This window comes from Lampris incognitus, chromosome 14 (genome assembly GCF_029633865.1).
Source record: "Lampris incognitus isolate fLamInc1 chromosome 14, fLamInc1.hap2, whole genome shotgun sequence".
Classification (NCBI taxonomy): Eukaryota; Metazoa; Chordata; class Actinopteri; order Lampriformes; family Lampridae; genus Lampris; species Lampris incognitus.
The window spans coordinates 29932702-29956032 of record NC_079224.1 but is presented as its reverse complement, the minus strand read 5'-3'; the positions used below and the strand labels follow the sequence as shown (position 1 = coordinate 29956032).

Below are 23331 nucleotides of genomic sequence, written 5' to 3'. Positions count from 1 at the left end.
TATATATGTATGTATATGTATATGTGTATATGTATATATGTGTGTGTGTGTGTGTGTGTGTATATATGTGTGTGTGTGTGTGTGTGTGTGTATATATATATATATATATATATATATATATATATATATATATATATATATATATATATATATACATACGTAGCGTTTTTTTTTCAGAAACCGTCAGTGGTGTTGAGTGCTCGACTAACGAGGAGCGGAATATCAACATGGATATAGGAAAAACGATTTTAATGCATAGCAGTACAGGCCTGGATATATATATATATATATATTTTCCTGTCAGGTTCACGGGGATGCTGGAGCCTATCCCAGCAGTCATTGGGCAGCAGGTGAGGAGACACCCTGGACAGGCCGCTGGTCCATCACAGGGCATATGTGTGTATGTGTGTGTGTGTGTGTGTGTGTGTGTATATATACACTCACCGGCCACTTTATTAGGCACACCTGTCCAACTGCTCGTTAACGCAAATTTCTAATCAGCCAATCACATGGCAGCAACTCAATGCATTTAGGCATGTAGACATGGTCAAGACGATCTGCTGCAGTTCAAACCGAGCATCGGAATGGGGAAGAAAGGTGATTTAAGTGACCTTGAACGTGGCATGGTTGTTGGTGCCAGACGGGCTGGTCTGAGTATTTCAGAAGCTGCTGATCTACTGGGATTTTCACGCACAACCATCTCTAGGGTTTACAGAGAATGGTCCGAAAAAGAGAAAATATCCAGTGAGCGGCAGTTCTGTGGGCGAAAATGCCTTGTTGATGCCAGAGGTCAGAGGAGAATGGCCAGACTGGTTCGAGCTGATAGAAAGGCAACAGTAACTCAAATAACCACTCATTACAACCGAGGTATGCAGAAGAGCATCTCTGAATGCACAACACGTCGAACCTTGAGGCAGATGGGCTACAGCAGCAGAAGACCACACTGGGTGCCACTCCTGTCAGCTAAGAACAGGAAACTGAGGCTACAATTCGCACAGGCTCACCAAAATTGGACAATAGAAGATTGGAAAAACGTTGCCTGGTCTGATGAGTCTCGATTTCTGCTGCGACATTCGGATGGTAGGGTCAGAATTTGGCGTCAACAACATGAAAGCATGGATCCATCCTGCCTTGTATCAACGGTTCAGGCTGGTGGTGGTGGTGTAATGGTGTGGGGGATATTTTCTTGGCACACTTTGGGCCCCTTAGTACCAATTGAGCATCGTGTCAACGCCACAGCCTACCTGAGTATTGTTGCTGACCATGTCCATCCCTTTATGACCACAGTGTTCCCATCTTCTGATGGCTACTTCCAGCAGGATAACGCACCATGTTATAAAGCTCGAATCATCTGCGACTGGTTTCTTGAACATGACAATGAGTTCACTGTACTCAAATGGCCTCCACAGTCACCAGATCTCAATCCAATAGAGCAGCTTTGGGATGTGGTGGACCGGGAGATTCGCATCATGGATGTGCAGCCGACAAATCTGCAGCAACTGCGTGATGCTATCATGTCAATATGGACCAAACTCTCTGAGGAATGTTTCCAGTACCTTGTTGAATCTATGCCACGAAGGATTAAGGCAGTTCTGAAGGCAAAAGGGGGTCCAACCCGGTACTAGCAAGGTGTACCTAATAAAGTGGCCAGTGAGTGTATATATATACATACAGTGGGGAGAACAAGTATTTGATACACTGCCGATTTTGCAGGTTTTCCCACTTACAAAGCATGTAGAGGTCTGTAATTTTTATCATAGGTACACTTCAACTGTGAGAGACGGAATCTAAAACAAAAATCCAGAAAATCACATTGTATGATTTTTAAGTAATTAATTTGCTTTTTATTGCATGACATAAGTATTTGATACATCAGAAAAACAGAACTTAATATTTGGTAAAGAAACCTTTGTTTGCAATTACAGAGATCAGACGTTTCCTGTAGTTCTTGACCAGGTTTGAACACACTGCAGCAGGGATTTTGGCCCACTCCTCCATACAGATCTTCTCCAGATCCTTCAGATCTCGGGGCTGATGCTGGGCAACACGGACTTTCATCCCCCTCCAAAGATTTTCTATTGGGTTCAGGTCTGGAGACTTGCTAGGCCACTCCAGGACTTTGAGATGCTTCTTACGGAGCCACTGCTTAGTTGCCCTGGCTGTGTGTTTCGAGTCATTGTCATGCTGGAAGACCCAGCCACGACCCATCTTCAATGTTCTTATTGAGGGAAGGAGGTTGTTGGCCAAGATCTTGTGATACATGGCCCCATCCATCCTCCCCTCATTACGGTGCAGTCGTCCGGTCCCCTTTGCAGAAAAGCATCCCCAAAGAATGATGTTTCCACCTCCATGCTTAATGGTTGGGATGGTGTCCTTGGGGTTGTACTCATCCTTCTTCTTCCTCCAAACACGGCGAGTGGAGTTTATACCAAAAAGCTCTATTTTGGTCTCATCAGACCACATGACCTTCTCCCATTCCTCCTCTGGGTCATCCAGATGGTCACTGGCAAACTTCAGACGGGCCTGGACATGCGCTGGCTTGAGCAGGGGGACCTTGCATGCGCTGCAGGAATTTAATCCATGACGGCGTCATGTGTTACTAATGGTTTTCTTTGAGACTGTGGTCCCAGCTCTCTTCAGGTCATTGACCAGGTCCTGCCGTGTAGTTCTGGGCTGATCCCTCACCTTTCTCATGATCATTGATGCCCCATGAGGTGAGAGCTTGCATGGAGCCCCAGACCGAGGGAGATTGACTATCATCTTGAACTTCTTCCGCTTCTAATAATTGCGCCAGCAGTTGTTGCCTTCTCACCAAGTTGCTTGCCTATTGTCCTGTAGCCCATCCCAGCCTTGTGCAGGTCTACAATTTTGTCCCTGATGTCCTTAGACAGCTCTCTGGTCTTGGCCATTGTGGAGAGGTTGGAGTCTGATTGATTGAGTGTGTGGACAGGTGTTTTTTATACAGGTAACAAGTTCAAACAGGGGCAGTTAATACAGGTAATGAGTGGAGAACAGGAGGGCTTCTAAAAGAAAAACTAACAGGTCTGTGAGAGCCGGAATTCTTACTGGTTGGTAGGTGATCAAATACTTATTTCATGCAATACAATGCAAATTAATTGTTTAAAAATCATACAATGTGATTTTATGGATTTTTGTTTTAGATTCCGTCTCTCACAGTTGAAGTGTACCTATGATAAAAATTACAGACCTCTACATGCTTTGTAAGTGGGAAAACCTGCAAAATCGGCAGTGTATCAAATACTTGTTCTCCCCACTGTATATATATATAGTATACATGTGTGTATATGTGTTGTGTCTGTGTGTGTTTTTATACTTGAAGATGTTTGTACATGCTTGTCAATAACACTTTCCTGCAGAGGCAGTTGAAACTGCCTTGAGTCCAGACAGTTTAGGCAGAAAGGTCTTAAAGCAGTTTTGGAGCTCGGCCCCAGGTTGTCTGCCATTATCAACTTCTGCCTTTGTCTTGTTTGAACTAATTAATTATCCTTAAAAGGTACAAGGACAATCAATACCCTGCTACCCGTACAACTTTAACAAATAGTTCGCTTTTCAAAAATCTCTTCCACAAGACCATCACGCACTCTTCTAAATTGACTGGCACCAAAAAAAAAACAACAAAAAAACAAACAGATTAGGGTAATTTTGAAAACTATTTTAGCTGACATCGCTGACTAGTCACATTCTTATTTTGGTTGTCAACTCACTAACTCAAGCTTAAGTTGACGTTTTACTGGCAACCCAAGAGGTTTGCTAGCGATATTAGCAATTTGTCTTCGTGGGATGTCCAGCAGGAAGAATTCAAATAAGGTTAAAGAAAAGGGGTGTCCGGGTAGCGTAGCGGTCTATTCCGTTGCCTACCAATATGAGGATTGCCAGTTTGAATCCCTGTGTTACCTCCGGCTTGGTTGGACATCCCTACAGACACAGTTGGCCGTGTCGGGGCCAATTGTACTGGGGCGCATGTTCGGAGGGGAGGGGGAACTGTGGGGAATAGCGTGATCCTCCCACGCGCTACATCCCACTAGCGAAACTCCTCACTATCGGGTGAAAAGCCCTCCCCGGATCAGTAGAGGAGGAGGAGCAGCGCGACTGGGACGGCTCAGAAGAGTGGCATAATTGGCCGGATACTATTGGGGAGAAAATGGGGGGGAAACCCCCCCCCCGCAAAAAAAAAATAAAAACAATAAAAAAATATCCAGAACTATATCTAAACTCCCAAAAAAATATGGAAACATGTAAGTGCAAAAAGAAAAAACTAACAATCACAAATGGATAATAGGTCTACATGAACATGTATTCACTTATACTAGAGTCTTGTTGTGCTTGTTTTGCTCATGAGAGGCAATGTTCACCTTGGTCTGTGATTTTATTTTTATGATTTTTATTTATATCAGGAGTCTCAAATGCGAAACAGAGTTGGTCTTGTCATAATAATATGAGGTGATTGAATACTGTTTTATGATCGTCATATTCCCAAAACAGCCAATCGGTCAGCCTAAGTATCCTTGAGCAAGGCACTTTACAGCGGCGAGCTTACTGGTGCGTTATCTATAGCTAAATGCCTTCAATGTAATAATTATTGTGTGACCACAGATTTATTATAATTTAAAATTGAACTCTTAGGATGCTCTCCAGCTAATGGAAACATACCTTATTTAAAACCGGCTTAAATTCAGAAGGAGGTTTAAATTGTAGTGTTTCACAGTTGTAAGCACATTGTCGCCGAAATATTAACAAATCCTTACAAGGTATTTTGTGTGCAAGCAGCGCTTTTCTTTTCTTAGGTTAACACACAGGTCGAAATGTGCAATTAAGCCATTGTCAACTGTTACCACCCAAAAATATTGGCACTTAAAGGCTGAGGTTCGTGATTAGACAAGGCTCACTATGAATTTAGTGCAGAATTAGGCCTTGACAGATTAAAACACTAATTAGGGAGGCTATTGGTGAGTTTGGAGGACCCTGGCGGAGTCAAGGTTTTTAATTTGCATATCCTTCATCTGCCTGGTGCGTCAACAAAGGAAGCCCGCTCTCTTTTTTTTTCCGCCGGTGCATTCAGATGCAAAACAAAGTGAATGTAATTAGGTAGTCTTTTCTTTTCTCATAACATTTTGGTCTGCCTCTAATATTTGCCCCCTGCGTGAATTTCAATTGTACCGTTGTAATTTTTTCCCCTCCCTTTTAAGGTGTTATAGAGAGGGTCCGGTCCGTATGTGGGGTTTAATGCTTTTCTTATGGAAATGTTCCTTAATACTTGGCTAGTAGCAGGTGAGGTTAAAAAAAGAAAGAAGCACATTTTCCAAATTTGATGAAATATGGTTTTATTCAGCAATGCCATAATTTCCTGTTAGGCCTCCCAGGGAGTTTTGTCAACTTAATTTCCACCAAATGTTTGCTTTAGGAGGTGCCCACCCCGATAACTCCAGTGACATACCTGCTCTTTCTTACCCATTGCTTTTCCTCAGCTCTTTTTACCTTGGTACCTCACTGCACTGCAACACTTTCCATTCCTGAAGTGATCTTGCATCAGTGACATTTCCCTGCATATTGCAAGTCACACAATAAACTGTATCACAAAAACCTATTTACGTGCATGCTTGATAGCCTGACTGTGTTTTGTGCGCCGAATGTTTGGTCGGTAAATCTAATGCCGTTGGCTTGAATAACCTTCATTTTAGTTAGTTATTGTGTAGTCACTGCAGGCTCGTGCTTTCAGTGTTCGGGAGGTGAGAGGGACTATGGATTTTCTGTAAACCAGTCGAAGGTGGAGTTTAAAAGCCCCTAAATTCATGCCGCTGATTAATGACAGCTGCTAAAACACGGCCACAAACTGCAAACAGCTGTGGAAAGAAGAGATCTGTCAAATTTTTATGCCAACCCCCAAGGCGGACCTGGGCTTTTGGTCCTGTTTATTTCTGTGTTTGTGCATTTGTTTGTGAGTTAGCAACCTTACAGAAGCATTATTAACTAGAGTGAAATAAACATGATGGATAGCGTGCCAGGTATACCATCCCTTAAGGGTCCCATTAAATTTTGGACCAAATTGGGTCAAGGTCACAGTTGAGGTCTCCAAAAATTGATATATTTTTTTTAAATTAGGGCCATTGCAAAAGTAAAGAATGCACTATTTTGACAATAGCTAGGGTCTATATTCCACCAGAACTCAAATGGACACAGAAAGCCACTTATGTGTATTTACTGTACAAGACACATATAGAGGCCCACTCGTGCTCTCATCCGGCACCATGACTTTTCACTCCGAGAGTCCTTTAAAGGTCAAATTTGAGATCATGTTTTTTCAGCAGGTGTAACTCTCACATGGACTGACGTGATAGATATGAAATCACATATCACATATCCTTTTAAATCTGTGACCTTCGACCAAACTGAGCCTTTTCAGATTACAGTAGTAATCAGTAGGAGTATGTAAATGATAATTGACATGACTTTCTACATGCTTCACATACTTCCAATCCCCCTAAAATATGATGAAGGTTATGTTGTTTATTCTGTCAAAAGGATCAAGAATACTATGTCCCAGGGTGTCCAGGTGGCATAGCGGTTTATTCCATTGTCTACCAACACGGGGCTCAGCAGTTCGAATCCCCATGTTACCTCCGGCTTGGTCGGGCGTCTGTACAGACACAATTGGCTGTGTCTGCGGTCGGGAAGCCGGATGTGGGTATGTGTCCTGGTCGCTGCACTAGCACCTCCTCTGGTCAGTCGGGGTGCCTGTTCGGGGGGGGGGGATAATGTGGTCCTCCCATGCACTACATCCCCCTGGTAAAACTCCTCACTGTCAGGTGAAAAGAAGCAGCTGGCGACTCCACATGTATCGGAGGAGACGTGTGGTAGTCTGCAGCCCTCCCCGGATCGGCAGAGGGGGGTGGCACAGCGACCTGGACAGCTCGGAAGAGTGGGGTAATTGGACAGGTACAATTGGGGAGAAACGGGGGGGGGGGGGGAGAGACATGCATCTTTTTAAAAAATGATAGTACACCATTACTGACATTGCACAGAATGCTATATAACTTCAAGGGACAGGGCTTTTCCTGCCTGGCACCCCTTGTAAATTATGATTCAATTTGAGCTCCATTTAACAAGGATGCCGCAGTGCTTTGTGAAGAGCGAAGCCGTTAAAAGCCTCTTAGAACTGACTAACACGATTTTTGTGTTGTTTTACGCAAGTTGTGGAAGTTCCCATTGCCCTCTGCTGAGCGTATCTCATGGCGTTTGGGACAGTTGATTTATCCTCTGCCTTTTTAGTATGTACCAACACTAAATCAATACTAAACTAAATTAAATCTTGCCACAATCTCCAACGTATGATGGTAAAGAATTTCTTTAAAAAAAACGTTTTGCAGACATGTCTTTATTCAACTACAGCAGCATGGCAGCCATACATATGCAATATTTACAACTGAAATCATGCATATTTGGAAGGAGGTTGTGGGAAAGGGTAATTAAATACACACACACACACACACACACACACACACACACACTGAGACACTTACGCATACAGACAAATGTAGACAATATACAAAAGCAAGTAGACCCACACTCATACAGAGCCAAACACACACACACACACACACACACGTGTGTGTGTGTGTGTCTCAGTTTTTTTTACCTAGATGTGATGCCTTTATTTCCTGTTAAGTGCTTTGTGACAGACCTGGTTTTTAAGAAACACTGTGAATAACATTGAGTCAGTGTGATAAAACAGAGGGGTGAGGTTTACCCCGAGAATGTCTGGGACACCAAATGAGATTTCTCTGTCCCTCTTTTGTGCTCTCAATGCATACTATCACATTTACTTCAACCTTTGAATTTGAAGATGGGGTATCTCTGCTCCCTGTTGGTGAAGGGGGGGGGGCATCTTTGTGTTTACGGCTGCAGCATTGACTGGTTGGTTGTAGCGTCGCCTTTACTACTTTCTACTGGTCTTTTCAGATTGACGTGCTGCTGCTACACCAACCGAAATTCCCCATAGTGATCATCACTTGTTATGTTTACATGCACACCAATGATATACGGCTATAAAAGGAAATACCGTCATAAATAAATGTATTGGTCCGACTTTAGGAACAGTCAATGTATATAAAAATGCTGCTGTGAAGAGATTATTCCTAGTATTGGCGTGCATGTAAATGTACCCCTCGGTTCATTTGATCAAATTCCTTATTTTCTCAGTTATTTTTACTGAACACTGTTAGGTTACATGTTGGGCTACAGGCGGCACGGTGGCGCAGTGGTTACCATGGTCACCTCACAGCAAGAAGGTCCTGGGTTCACGCCCCGGGGTAGTCCAATCTTGGAGGTCATCCCGGGTCGTCCTCTGTATGGAGTTTGCATGTTCTCCCCATGTCTGTGTGGGTTTCCTCCGGGTGCTCCGGTTTCCTCCCGCAGTCCAAAGACCTGTAGGTCAGGTGAATCGGCCGTACTAAATTGTCCCTAGGTGTGAATGTGTGTGTCTGTGTGGACCCTGTGATGGCCTGGCGGCCTGTCCAGGGTGTCTCCTCACCTGCCACCTAATGACTTCTTGCATAGGCTCCAGCATCCCCACGACCCTGAGAGCAGGATAAGCGGTTTGGACAATGGATGGATGGATGTTAGGTTACAGTCACAATTGTCAGAAGAATACATGAAAGTACACCCCACCGCATTCATTATTCTGTAATACCCCTCCTTCCCACCCTCCAAAGTACCAAAAAAACCCATCAGGGATACATGCAAAGTGTGACCAAAACAAGAAATTGTGCATAAACACGTATGCATGTATCAGCCATTTGATTAAATGTCTGATATGCAGAGCGGACCTAACTGGCTGACCTGTTCTGTTCTCTTATTAACACAGTTCGACAGAAGGAGGCTCTGGAGAAGGAGGCCAAGTTCAGCATCCTGGAGGCTGGGGTCACCGATGTAAGTACCTTTTCCCTCGGCCAATCAGAGCCCCAAAATAAAATCAATGACAAAAAAAAAAACAAAAAACACAGGAGCCAGCCCAGCTCCTGTGGTTCTAATGCAGAAATCTGGGGAGTGGGGAGGCAACACCTGCTAATACTTACTAGTCATAGGATCTTTCAGGAATGCAAAAATATTACACATTGCACTTTTAACATGGTGATATGTATTGATAGATGAATAAAAAGAGTGCACATCTGGATGAAATAAATACAGTATTTTTTTCACATCACCTGCCCATGCTTATGCATCCATCCATCCATCTATCAAACATCTTCGCAAAAAAACGCAGTGTCATACAATGCTTTGTTCAACCGCGTGGAGTTACGATTGGAGCCCTCCCAATTTCCTGCTCTCTCCATTTCTCTCTCTCTCTCTCTCTGTCTCTCTCTCTAGCCTCTCCCTGTCTCCCCCTATCCTGCACCCTTCACTCATTCTACATATCTCTCTCCTCCATTCTCCCTTTTGCTCTCGACATCTAGCTCTCTGTGTCGCTTTCTCTCTCTCTCTCGCTCTCTCTCTAGCCTTTCCCTCTCTCCCCCTATCCTGTACCCTTCACTCATTCTGCATAATATCTCTTCTCCATTCTCCCTTTTACTCTCTTCGTCTAGCTCTCTCTCTGTCGCTTTCTCTCTCTCTCGCTCTCTCTCTAGCCTCTCCCTGTCTCCCCCTATCCTGCACCCTTCACTCATTCTGCATATCTCTCCTCCATTCTCCCTTTTACTCTCTTTGTCTAGCTCTCTCTCTGTCGCTTTCTCTCTGTCTCTCTCTCGCTCTCTCTCTAGCCTCTCCCTGTCTCCCCCTATCCTGCACTCTCCACTCATTCTGCATATCTCTCCTCCATTCTCCCTTTTACTCTCTTCGTCTAGCTCTCAGTCGCTTTCTCTCTCTCGCTCTCTCTCTAGCCTCTCCCTGTCTCCCCCTATCCTGCACCCTCCACTCATTCTGCATATCTCTCCTCCATTCTCCCTTTTACGCTCTTCGTCTAGCTCTCTCTCTGTCTCTTTCTCTCTCCCCCCGTCTCTCTCTCTCTCTCTCTCTCTCTCTCTCTCTCTCTCTCTCTCTCTCTCTCTCTCTCTCTCTCTCTCTCTCTCTCTCTCTCTCTCTCTCTCTCTCTCTCTCTCGCTGTCTCCCCCTCTCCCTCTCAGGTTTCATCTCTCGACATTACTATGCTCCACCATTTCTCTGGTAAATAGACTGCTGAGTGGCTGCACTTGTCTATTGATTCAGGAGTAAGTATGCCCTGATGACGGCATGCCATTCACCATGCTTATCACACTGACAGCAAGGAGGTGTGACAGAGGATTGAGACAGGCAGACAGACAGGCGGACAGACAGACAGAGAGTGGCAAGTGAAGGAAGAAGTAAGAGATATGCTGATAGAGGGAAGGGAGAGGGGAAAGAGAGAGAAAGATAATGGCAGAGAGAAAAAGGAGACGAGAGTAAAAGAGACAAACGGTAGAAGTGGGTTTCAGATGGAGGAGGGACGGAAGGGTGTGTGTGTGTGTGTGTGTGTGTGTGTGTGTGTGTGTGTGTGTGTGTGTGTGTTCTTGCATGCTGGTGTGTGTGTGAATGGGGGGTTGGGGGGTGGCAATTGTGCAGGATCAATACCTGGGGTAAACAAGAGCCAATTATGACCAATCGAACATCTGTTGAGAGAGAGAGAGGGAGAGAGAGATGGCAAAGGAGAAAGGAAGGAGGGATAGAGAGAAAGAGAGTGAATCGCTTCATCACAGGGTTGCCAGACAGAGAAATAGCAAAACAGGCAGGGTCTGTCACCCACCCACCCACAAAACCAGAGCAGTGGTTAGAGAGACTGTCATGATCGACAGACAGCTGGTACAGCAGTCCTTGACCACCTACGCTCATGCTGCACCTGATTTTTTGTGTGTCTGTCTGTGTGTGTGTGTGTGTGTGTGTGTGTGTGTGTGTGTGTGTGTGTGTGTGTGCAGTGTGACACAAAAACACAAAACACAACCCCGTCCCCAAGTATGATAAATGACCAAAACAATGTGAATCTGAACAGCAGAAATGGAAATGGTGGATTTTATGTCAGTGTCCAAAGCATGGGTCACCTCCCCATCGCTCTCAGTTCACAGACTTCATGTCTAGTTCAGTGGCCTAACCAAGCTGCGAGTCAGTGGTGGTGGTCAGGGGAAGACAGCAAAGCCACTGAGCTGATATCTTTTTGAGGCGGTGCCTCTATGCAAGCTAAATTTGAAGGCACATATCACAATGGGAAAAAATTTGATATTGAACATCAGTGACTTGAAATATATGAATTTGTCTAGTTAGACACCGGAATCAGATCTGAGGAACAACGGCTGTTGTTAAATTATCATTATCATTATCATTCAGTTTATAATTGGTGATAATATGGTGGGTCAGTGGAAACAGGTTGTTCAAATTCTCCAACGGTGAGTGTTATTTTCTTAAAACTCCCCCCCTTTTTTCCTCCCCAATTGTACCCGTCCAATTACCCCACTCTTCCGAGCCATCCCGGTTGCTGTTCCACCCGCTCTGCCGATCCGGGGAGGGCTGCAGACTACCACATGCCTCCTCTGATACATGTGGAGTCACCAGCTCGTTCTTTTCACCTGACAGTGAGGAGTTTCACCAGGGGGACGTAGCGCGTGGGAGGATCACGCTATTCCCCCCAGTTCCCCCTCCCTCCTGGACAGGCGCCCCAACCAACCAGTGGAGGCGCTAGCGTAGTGACCAGGACACATATCCACATCCGGCTTCCCACCTGCAGACAAGACCAATTGTGTCTGTCGGGATGCCCGACCAAGCCAGAAGTAACACAGAGATTCGAACTGGCGGTCCCCGTTTTGGTAGGCAACGGAATAGACTGCCACGCCACCCAGACGCAGCCAGGTCCCATTTTGATTTTTTTTTTTTAGACTTTTCAAAAGTTGGCATATAAATCATTTGGTATTTGGTTGGAAACATGCCTGACTTTGGGGGTGGGGGGCATGTTTTGCAGGGGTGCCACCGCCGAACCGCCCAATCCACTGATGCTTCCAGGAGCAGCCGTGGCTGGGGCAAGGCTGAGGCGGCGGTCTTAGCGAAATGACATCATCGGCTCAAGGCAACCGTAGATGAAAGCTCGTAATCCTCAACTGAGCCATCTCGGAGGAACCTCTTAATCAGACGTGAGACGTGAGCAGGTGGTGTCATCAGGAGCAGAACTTCACACAGAGTCACTATGGTTCTCACTGTTGGCGACTCAGTTTAGTTCATGTGGTTTAAACCTTCCTTATAGGGGACTCTTTTGGAGGAAAAAAAACCACTCGAGTGGTAACAATACATTTCTGCAACTGACAAGTTGCAGAAAGGCAAGTGCGTTTGGCAGTAGCAACGGACATGGAAGTGCAGCTGACAGTGAAACGTCAAGTCTGTTTTTCAAAGCCTGTGTGTGTGTGTGTGTGTGTGTGTGTGTGTGTGTGTGTGTGTGTGTGTGTGTGTGTGTGTGTGTGTGTGTACCATGTTTTCTATCCTAATGGGGACCAAATGTCCCCATTAGGATAGAAAAACCAGAAACCACCTACCTTGTGGGGCCATTTGATGGGGCCCCACAAGTAAAAGGGTCTGTTTTAGGGTTAGGACTTGGGTATAGGGTTAAGGTTAGAATTAGGGTTAGGGTAAGGGTTAGGGTTAGGCATGTAGTTTGCATGGTTAAGGTTGGGTTAAGAGGTAGGAAATGAATGTAGTCAATGAGGGGTCCCCACAAGTATAGATTTGCGAGTGTGTGTGTGTGTGTGTGTTTGCAAGGGGTTGTTCTATTTTGCAGCTCAATGGCAGTGTGATTTTCTTGGCTATGCTTCAGTACCCTGTATGACCCTCCTGGTAGGTTTCCAACCAAGTCTGCTCTAAAGTGTTTAGTTCATTTGAGCGGTGTTGAAAAAAGGTGCAACAATAAAAAAAAAAGGGAAAAAAACATACACACACAACTATAAGTCAATTAAATAGGACAAACTCTAGGTGACAACGGGAGAAGCAAGCAGTTTCTAAAAACATCTCACATCTAAATAAACACAAGTGAGAAACAAATAAGAAATAATTCAAGCAAAACACGTAGGGTGACAAGCAAAGACATAAATAAATTACATAAGCGAGCCGAAACCAAAACAGATCACTGCTGGTGGAAAAAGAGGATAACAAAGACCTTGTTATCCTGAGGGTGCACGGGAGATTCCCCGCTGAAAGCAATATTTCCAACACGGCACTTCCTACAGATTCACAAATTAGTCAAAAATCCTTTCAACACTGTTGCCGCGTTGGAAGTTATCCCGTAGCTACTTTTGGTGTCTGTTAAACAACCCGACTACGTCTTGGATTCCCCATTAGCAAAATTTATAATCATGGATTATTAAGTTTATATTCAATAGCAGCTCATTACAGGGAAGTCAGTCAAGCCCGGGCCTTTAAGTAGACTGTTTGTTTACAAGTCTCAATGCAACTCTTTGTCTAGATTGTCCATCCATCCATCCATTATCCAAGCCGCTTATCCCAGTCGGGGTGGCGGGATGCTGGAGCCTATCCCAGCGGTCATATGGCGGCAGGCGGAGAGACACCCTGGACAGGCCATCACAGGGCCGACACATTCACACCTAGGGACAATTTAGTACGGCTGATTCACCTGATCTGCATGTCTTTGGACGGTGGGAGGAAACTCATGCAGAACATGCAAACTCCACACAGAGGCTGACCCGGGACGACCCCCAAGGTTGGACAACCCCGGGGTTCGAACCAGGACCTTCTTGCTGTGAGGCGACCGCGCTAACCACTGCGCCACCGTGCCGCCACCTCATCTAGAGTGTTCCTTATAGAATTCACTGTACATGGACTTCCTCAATGACATCTGGGTCCCGTCACTTCTCCCTCAGTGCTTCCACACACGGCTTCATAATTGAACTTAGCTGCATCAAAGCCACAATGACCGCAACACTGTTGTTTTCGCACTTGGATTCACATCCAATTAAGCAACCGTGTGTGTGTGTGTGTGTGTGTGTGTGTGTGTGTGTGTGTGTGTGTGTGTGTGTGTAAGATAAGGTTGCTGTGGCAGCAACCAGATTATAATTGTCCTGCAGTGGCCTTAATCCCTCTTCTTCCTTCTTCCCGGCCAGCTTTCTTTGTTCACATCCCATCAGGTCTCTTGCTGTCAGCAGGTCTCTACAGACTATCTCCTCTCACATGAGGAAGGAAGGAGAGAGAGAGACTAAATCAGAATAATAAAAAGTGACGTCATATCCCATTCCATGGCTACGAAACGCTCGCTCCACATACAAACACAAAACCACAAGCCTGCACTTACAAGTATACATTCAGATGATCTACTCACACTGTGATGGCCTGGCGGCCTATCCAGGGTGTCTCCCCGCCTGCCGCCCAATGACTGCTGGGATAGGCTCCAGCATCCCACGCCCCTGAGCAGGATAAGCGGTTTGGATAATGGATGGATGGATGGATGGATCTCCTCACACTCATACGTGCATGCCAGTTACTTTTAGATGAAGAAGTAAAGCAGAGCTGAGCATCCAGCGCCATGCACCGCTGTCATTTCAGTTATTCGGGTCACTTAGCATATGCCCTGTTGACACCACCAGCTGCCATAGAAAGTCCCAAAGAACGACGTGACGTACAGAAGAAGGCTAGATTAATCTGCAAAAACCAGGTTTAATCTGTCTGAGTGACTTAAGATACCCTTGCGTTGCCAAAGCCCTGCTTTACCCACCGAGTCCAGGCAAAGCTAGCGCCATGTGCCCAGCATCGAGCTCCTCAGGGACAAAACTTTTTAAACGATAACAAATGTAGGCCATATTCCTCTCAGTGGTGAAGCGCCCTCGGTGACACGACACAATTGTCCCTGCTGACATTGGTATTATTTAGGGGTTTGTTGAAAACAGTGGTGGCTCTGACTCAGAATATGCATGAAGGGAGGGATCAGGGTGGGATGTTTTTTATTCAACATGCACTGTTCCGACCAGAGCTCTCGTTAAGGAGAAATGTTTATCTGGAGATTAGCGAGGAAAATATCTAAGACCAGAACAATGCCGAGTTTGTTCGTTTGTGTGTGTGTGTGTATGTGTGTGTGCTTGTATGAATGCATACCCTTAGTTTACTTCTGCGCTTGTGAGACCAAAAGTGTGTACAGAATACTGCAACCATTCACTCATGCACACCGAACAGATCTGCACATGCGAGTGAGTGAGTGAGTGAGTGAGTGAGTGAGTGAGTGAGTGAGTGAAAATACATGCTTTGCGTGTGTATCTGGGTGTGTTTGAGTTTGTGGGATGACACGTGTGTTTCCAAAATGTACACCCGTTGCTGTAGAAAAGAAATGGATCAACTCATCTGGCCATTGATATTCAAAAGGCTGCATGCAAAAAGATTGAGTGTACTATATTAGCCGCCCTTCCTTTTCTCGGTGCATAGGATATGGCAATCATTGATACAGTCATGGTGGCGCAGTGGTTAGCACGGTCGCCTCACAGAAAGAAGGTCCAGAGTTCGAACCCCGGGGTTGGCCATCATTTGGGGTCATCCTGGGTCATCTTCTGTGTGGAGTTTGCATGTTCCCCCCCAGGTCTGCATGGATTTTCTCTGGGTTTCCTCCCACAGTCCAAAGACACGTAGGTCAGCTGAATCGGCATTACTAAATTGTCCCGAGGTGTGTGTGTGTGTGTGTGTGTGTGTGTGTGTGTGTGTGTGTGTGTGTGTGTGTGTGTGTGTGTGTGTGTGTGTGTGTGTGTGTGTGTGTGTGTGTGTGTGCGTGTGTGTGTGTGTGTCGGCCCTGTGATGGCCTGGCGGCCTGTCTGTGGTGTCTCCCCTCCTGCCGCCTGATGACTGCTGGGATAGGCTCCAGCATCCCGCAACCCCAATTGGGATAAACAGCTTGGCTAATGGATGGATGGATGGATGATATAGTCATTAATATGATGGACTGACTGTCACTCAGGCACTCATGACCAACTGCATGTTGGGAGAGCTCCACAGGTGTCTGCCACATTGCATGTTTCTCCTGGAAGGGATTTCATTTGTCAACAGGAATAAGTGCTAGCTTGCGATCCAACATGTATTTTCTGTCTTTCTGTTGGTCTGTCTGCGTCTACATCTGTCTGTCTCTACTTCTCGTTCTGCTTGTCAACAACAATAAATGAGCCCTCATGGCAGAACACCTGTCTGTTTGCTTGCCTGTATCCCTGTCTCTGTCTGTCTCTGTGTGGCATTTCAACAATGGCAACAAAAATCCACAATTAAATACAAAGGTATCTGTCCGCCCACCTGTCAGTCTTTCCTATCTTTATGTGTGTCTGTCACAGACATTAGAGCCCGTTTCCCTCCTTTTCATCAGCACTCTCCCTCTCTCAGCACAAACCCCTGGTTTATCTCTCTTTCTCTTGCTCACTATTACTATCTCCATCTCTCTGTCACTCTGATTCTCTTGTCTTACTAGATCTCTACAGCAGTCAGTCAGCGTGCAGTGGATGCCTTGATATTCATTATTATTGTGCATTATATTGTACAATAATACAATATAATACAAGGGCAGCACGGTGATGCAGTGGGTAGCACGGTTGCCTCACAGCAAGAAGGTCCTGGGTTCAAGTCCCGGGGTAGTCCAACCTTGGGGGTTGTCCCGGGTCGTCCTCTGTGTGGAATTCGGATGTTCTCACTGTATCTGCGTGGGTTTCCTTCCACAATCCAAAGACATACAGGTCAGATGAGTCGGCCTTACTAAATATGTGTGTGTGTGTGTGTGTGTGTGTGTGTGTGTGTGTGTGTGTGTGTGGGCGGGCACTGTGATGGACTGGCGGCTTGTCCAGGGTGTTTCCCCTCCTGCCGCCCAATGATTGCTGGGATACTGGGATAGGCTCCAGCATCCTTGTGACCCTGAATAGGATAAGTTCTTTGGATAATGGCTGGATGGATTATATTGTACATTATATTGTAATAAAGTGCAAGAGGTAGGAACCTTCCACGGTGCACCAGGCCTCAATGAACGCCATGTGCTTATGTTTGTGATGACCCAAGTCGAAGGCTGTCGTTTGACCTTTGGGAGAGGGGCAATGACCTTCGACATAGTTTCCCCCACTTAATATAAAATAGAGAATTACAAGATGAGATATCAGCCATTTCAAATACGTTGGCATGTAAGTCTGTGTGGAATATTCTATTGTATAAAATGCAAGATATGACATTTGATTTATTTATTTTTTTGAGGGGGGATTTTTTTTACCCCTTTTTCTCCCCAATTGTATTTGGCCAATTGCCCCACTCTTTTGAGATGTCCTGGTCGCTGATCCACCCCTTCTGCCGATCCAGGGAGGGCTGCAGACTACCACGTCTCCTCCGATACATGTGGAGTCGCCAGCCGCTTCCTTTCACCTGACAGTGAGGAGTTTCACCAGGGGGACGTAGTGCATGAGAAGATCACGCTATTCCTCCCAGTTCCCCCTCCCCCCTGAAAAGGTACCCCGACCGACCAGAGGAGGTGCTAGTGCCGCAACCAGGACACATACCCACATCCGGCTTCCCACCCGCAGCTACAACCAATTGTGTCTGTAGGGACGCCCGACCAAGCTGGAGATAACACGGGGATTCGAACAGGCGATCCCCGTGTTGGTATCAACAGAATAGACCATTATGCTACCTGGATGCCCTGACTTATTTGATTTTTAATGTTAATTAGATAATACAAGTGTGTGAGTATGGGAATGTCATATCAAGTAACATTATGACATCAGTAAGGAAGGACTGATTTGAGGATGCAGGTGTGGAACTCTCCAGTAGCGACTGTAGAGGAAGAGGCGTTTGCTTTTCTAAAAATGGAAGGACAGAAAATCATGTGTAATGGAAAGCTTTCCAAATGAAAAGGATACTGTGAGCTAAGAGTTGTACGTTTCTTGTTGGTAGACTGTCACTCCGGCTCAGTATGTTCAGTTAAGCTGACCTCAAACCTGGAGCCCCCCTCCGGCACTGTGCTAAGTACATGCTTTTATAATGGTGCACTGTGCATCAAAGGTGGAGTGGGCCGCATACAGGGGCTGAGGTCACTTAGAAAGATGGAGGACTACAAGGACTTCAGCCCAGAGTTTTCAGTACATAAGATGAGATAAGATAACAAAAAATGAGCCTTTTTTATCCCCGAGAGAAAACCGAATTTTGAGAAAAGGGTTCATTCTGCTGAAAAGAGGTTAGTCAGGTTACACAGTGAGTGGGAAAGGGGTTAACAAACAAAAGCTGAGGCTGATATCAGTCACTGAAATGCTACAACACCCTCCCCTCTGCGCTTATCATGAATAAACGTGTGCTCCTTCGAGGCTCTGCCTTAAGCGGCAGTGTCCTATGGTCCTTCTCCCCAGCACGATGTAATAACATGGCTATGAAGCCCCTGGTGTTATGCGCCTGTAAACCCAATCTAACATCAGCCGGACCTGAAAATGAAGCGGTAATTTAGTCTGGGTGACGCCAGTGCTCCCCACATGGTTATCCCTACAGATCAGTGAGCAGACGGACCTGACGCTTTGAAATGGCTGGTCTCATTAAGTACTTCTCACGCCTGATTAGCACGGTGTGTCTTGGTATGATAATAGCAATCCCAGGTTGTTGTCTAATACTTATGGACGTAAACAATGTCGGCATGCATTGCAGGGTGATTAGGGGATATGTGTGTTGTGAAAGAAAGACACGAGAGAAAGAGAGAATAAAAGAGAGAGTACATACATACAATATTCCTCCCTGTATGTATGTCCAATATTCCTCCCTATAGGGAGGAATATCATGGTTTGAACAGGGAGTCAAAGAGGCCATCTATGTGAAGAGGGAACGACCATCCCTGAACTGGGGGGGGGGGGGGCTAAGAGTACATCTGTCGCTATCTTGCAATGCTGTGATTGCAAACATTCCCAAATCCTCTGTGAATAGTACACATGGCCATTGTAACTCTAGTTAATGGTCACGCCCATATTTGCATATGAAGCTGATCGTTGGTTTCGGTCGTTATGCCACTGTATTGTTTATAAGGGTGGGGATACCTGCAGTCAGTTGAGACTGAAGAGGTCACTTAGGGCCCAGACACACCAAACCGACATGAGAGAACAAGCGGCGACGAAGGCCAACTTTTGCGTCGCCTGCGTCTGGGCCAAAGAGCAGCACTTGAACACACCGCAAAGACTACAGCCAACGGCCAGCTAGCATGTACGTTCTGTGCCTGTGTGCGAGGAAATAACTCTCCATACCACCAGGTGGTGATAGTCTGTATTCTTTCGGTTTCAAACATTGAAACCGGAAGACCCAGGACTGCAGATATACAAACTGTAAACAAAGCAGCGTTTGCTTACCATTTTCACTCAACTCTCGCTCACTACAGACAGTGTCATAATAAAATAATAATAATAATAATAATAAACTTTATTCGTATAGCACCTTTCATACATAAAATGCAGCTCAAAGTGCTTTACATTAAAAACATGAGAAACAATAAAACTCAACAACAATACAGATAAAATAAGTTAAAAATAATAAAACACAGACCTAGGCAAAAAACATAAAACAAGGCAGGAAATAAAACCACAGCACAAGATAAAAAATAAGAACAAAAAGAAATATAAAGTGGAATTAATTAAAGGCAAGAGCATAAAAATGGGTCTTGAGCTGATTCTTAAAACTATCTATGGACGCTGCTTCTCTTGTTTGTTGGGGGAGTCTATTCCAAGCTGTTGGTGCATAAAAACAAAATGCTGCTTCGCCATAGTTTTCGTAGTTCATTCTAGGGACATTGAGCAGGCCAGCACCAGAGGATCTAAGAGAGCGGCTCGGGACATCATCAGATAAGCAGTCACAATGGTATGAGGGTGCTAAACCATGTAGAGCTTTAAACACAAGTTAAAGAATTTTAAAATCAATCCTCAATGCTATAGGAAGCCAGTGTACAGACGCTAAAACTGGGGTAATGTGATCTCTCATCCTGGTTTTTGTTACGACCCTTGCTGCCACGTTCTGTACTAGTTGCAGCCTATCGATACTTTTTTTGGGTAAACCAGTAAGAAGTGCATTGCAATAGTCTAGACACAGAGATAAAAGCATGTGTCACCTTTTTGGCGTCTTCCAGGGAGAGGTAGGGACTAATTCTAGCAAGATTTTTTTAGGTGAAAAAAGGCACCCTTTGTAACATTGTTGATATGTGATTTAAAATTCAACTCAGTCAATGATGACACCCAGGTTTTCTACTACAGTCTTATTCTGTACAGCCAGACTTCCCATTCTACTTGATATCATTTCTCTCTGTGCATCAGTGCGTATAATGTGAATTTCTGTCTTGTCTTCGTTCAATTTGAGAAAATTTTCACTCATCCATTGTTTAATACGAGACAGACAATTCATCAAGGGATTCTGAGCATTGGGGTATGCTGGCACTACAGATAAATATAACTGAGTATCATCAGCATAAAAATGGAAATTCACTCCATGATCACAGATAATTTTCCCAAGTGGCAGCATGTACAGGCAGCAAAGAATATAGCTACTTCTAATCGAGAATATGTGAAATAAAAATGTGGGAAAAAAGTGAAAATATTAGCTTCTTGAAATGTTCAGGTGAGACAAAGACAAAAAATGAGAAGAGCCTTCTGTGTGTGGCCTCTTGACTTCGCCGTTTGCTTGCTTTTGTAACTTCCGTTTCTCTGCTCGCGCACTGATTCGCTAAGCTGAACAGCCAATCAGAGTGATGACGGGCTCCGCCACTGATTCAGCATGCCGAATCGGCCAAAAAGCTGCCGACAGGGGTCTGACTAGTGCCAACAGTGCGGGACACACTGCAAAAACTAGGGCCGCAGGCGCTCACCGATGGCCCAACATTGGCCGATGGTCGACCGTTGGCCTGGTGTATCACGGCCTTTAGATGAGTGATGAAACGTATCTGTCAGTAAACGTGTCCAGATGAACTGATTCAGCCTTCTTTGATTTTCTTACCTGGATTACTGAGCATGCATAAATACATACAATAATGTATATGTTTGATTAAATTCATGATTGTACACATCTGGGTGTGTGTGTGGGGGGGCTGCTTATGTGTACAAGCTGTGTGCATGTTCTGTGTGTGTATGCAAGTGCTTATATATGTTCATATCTTGTGTGTGTGCGTGTGTGCGCGTGTGCGTGTGCGTGCGTGCGTGCTTGATTGATTGAAAATGCTTGTGTATACATTGCATGTCTATGCCTTTAGGTGTCACAACCCTTTTGTAGATGCTTCATGTGTGTACTCCTGCTTGGCTTCACTTACTCCTGTGTGCCTCTGCTCCCCATATTCCTCTTCCCTACCCACCTCCTCCTCGAGACGCAGCATCCGCCTGTGAGTGTGTGTGTGTGTGTGTGTGTGTGTGTGTGTGTGTGTGTTGGGGGGTCTGAAAGGGGGTAGCAGCACACACACTGCGTGGCATCTGCAGCTAAAGGTTTCCATTAGCTGGGAGGCGCGTTGGCTGGCTGTGGTGCCTTCCAAAGACAGACAGGCAGGGTAGTTCAAGCTGCGACCCGGGCACGGCGCTCCCCAGGTGGGTACAGAGAGGCCTGTCACTGCCTGGAGGCTGAGTGACTGTAATTACCAGCGTTTGTACTGAAAAAAAATACCCAGAATAGCAAGGTTTAGGCGGTCAGTGGAGGGGGACAGCGTCTGGCTGGATGTGCATGGCAGCTCTGTGGATGATGACGCCAATGTGTGATGCCAAACAGGTCTGTTTATACAGCTGTGGTGTGGGAGTGCACTGACAGCAAGCAGACAGAGGCTTCTGGGAATACATAGTGCAGGCTGTTGCTAATGCGCATATATATTTGCATGCACATACAAACAGAGGCAAATGGATATACACATAAACACTAAAATCTTTTGTATATACAAGTATATATATATTATACACGTGTGTGTGTGTGTGTAAACAAGTGGGTATATATATATATATATATATATATATAGCGTTTTTTCCAAAACTGTCAAAGGTGTTGATAGAATATAATAATAATAATAATAACAATAATAATATATAATATAATTATGGAATATATGTATGTATACATTATATTTATGCCCACACACACACACAAACATAGCGCCACCCTCAAATGAAAAATCACATGCTTAGTCTTAGCAAGCACTCATGCACAGAGGTACAACCATGAATATATTGTACCTGCTCAGAAAACATACATGCACATTTTTACAGGTAACACCGATGTACAATATAGACTTTTTTTCTTTCTTTGTACAGCACTAAATAAGTTACGGTTTCGGAGCACTCTAATTTCAAACAGTGAGAAACAGGTAGACAGTAAAAAGGCAATGGATGACCCTCGATTTGGATGACAAACTTCACAGAAAAGAAATGCAATATGAAAGAGTAACTCATGGCCACACAGAGATCCATTTTGTCTTTGTTCAGTAGTGATCGAGGGGCGAAGGCTGATGAGAAATGGTGTGAAAACATCCCTCCAACACATCGGCCTTAAGTTCCATTGTACAGTCGCGGTCAATTACCTTGGACCATTGCTCGAGAGGCTGTTGAATTGAAATCCACTTTTCATTGGGTGGGGGGGGGGGGGGGGGACAAAAAAAAACCAGTGACTTACTCAACAAGCTCCTGCTATTCTATGATTCTGAACCAAAGCCCACTGCCTGCATCATTTCAGATGTTTTCCAGCACAACCTTTCAACCCAAGCGTCTCCATAAGAAAGCTCATCCATATTTGAATGAACATTTTAACACCTATTGTCCCATAAAAGATGCGTAAAAATGTGTCTTTTTAAAAAAAAAATCACTAGTCTTTCGCTAACATGAGATCACATTTAGAGACCCAATCCTCCTGAATCTTAGAGACAATAAATTATGAAATGGATGTATTTTTTTTCCTTTTCCAATTTTTGAGTTTTGAATTGCTTCAGATTTGCCAGTTGCATCTCTTGCGTCATGCGTCTGGGTCATTGTCTTTGCAAACGCCTACAGTGCTTCACCACAGTCACACAGCGCCCTGTTAGGATTTCTAATGCCTTTGCAGATTAGACAGGCGGCTGGCAAATCACAAGTATTTAAAAATCAACATTTCAGCCGTTTAGCACATATCTATTCTCCACAGTGACACTTCGAGAAAAGAATAAGTTTGATTCTCAGCTCATCACAGCATCACAAGCATCCATAAACAAGTGCAATGGTTGAACCCTCAGCTCCCTGATGTTTGCGTATTCCTGTGTTGCAGGAATATTCGTGTTTGTTAGACAAAGAAGAGCTGGTGATAAAGAAGTGCGAAAGAGTAAAAAATGGAGACTCCTTTTTTTCTTGCCTTGAACAAAAA

At 44.9% G+C, this 23331-nt stretch overlaps 1 protein-coding gene across 1 annotated transcript in view; it reads left to right on the top strand.

The window, feature by feature from the left end:
- The window catches only part of LOC130123944 (receptor-type tyrosine-protein phosphatase N2-like), a 269323-nt gene that overhangs the window by 160424 nt on the left and 85568 nt on the right, over nt 1-23331 (top strand). The window contains exon 12 of the mRNA XM_056293277.1: nt 8882-8946. Within this exon, the coding sequence (XP_056149252.1) occupies nt 8882-8946 (65 nt within the window). The remainder of the gene's footprint in view (nt 1-8881; nt 8947-23331) is intronic.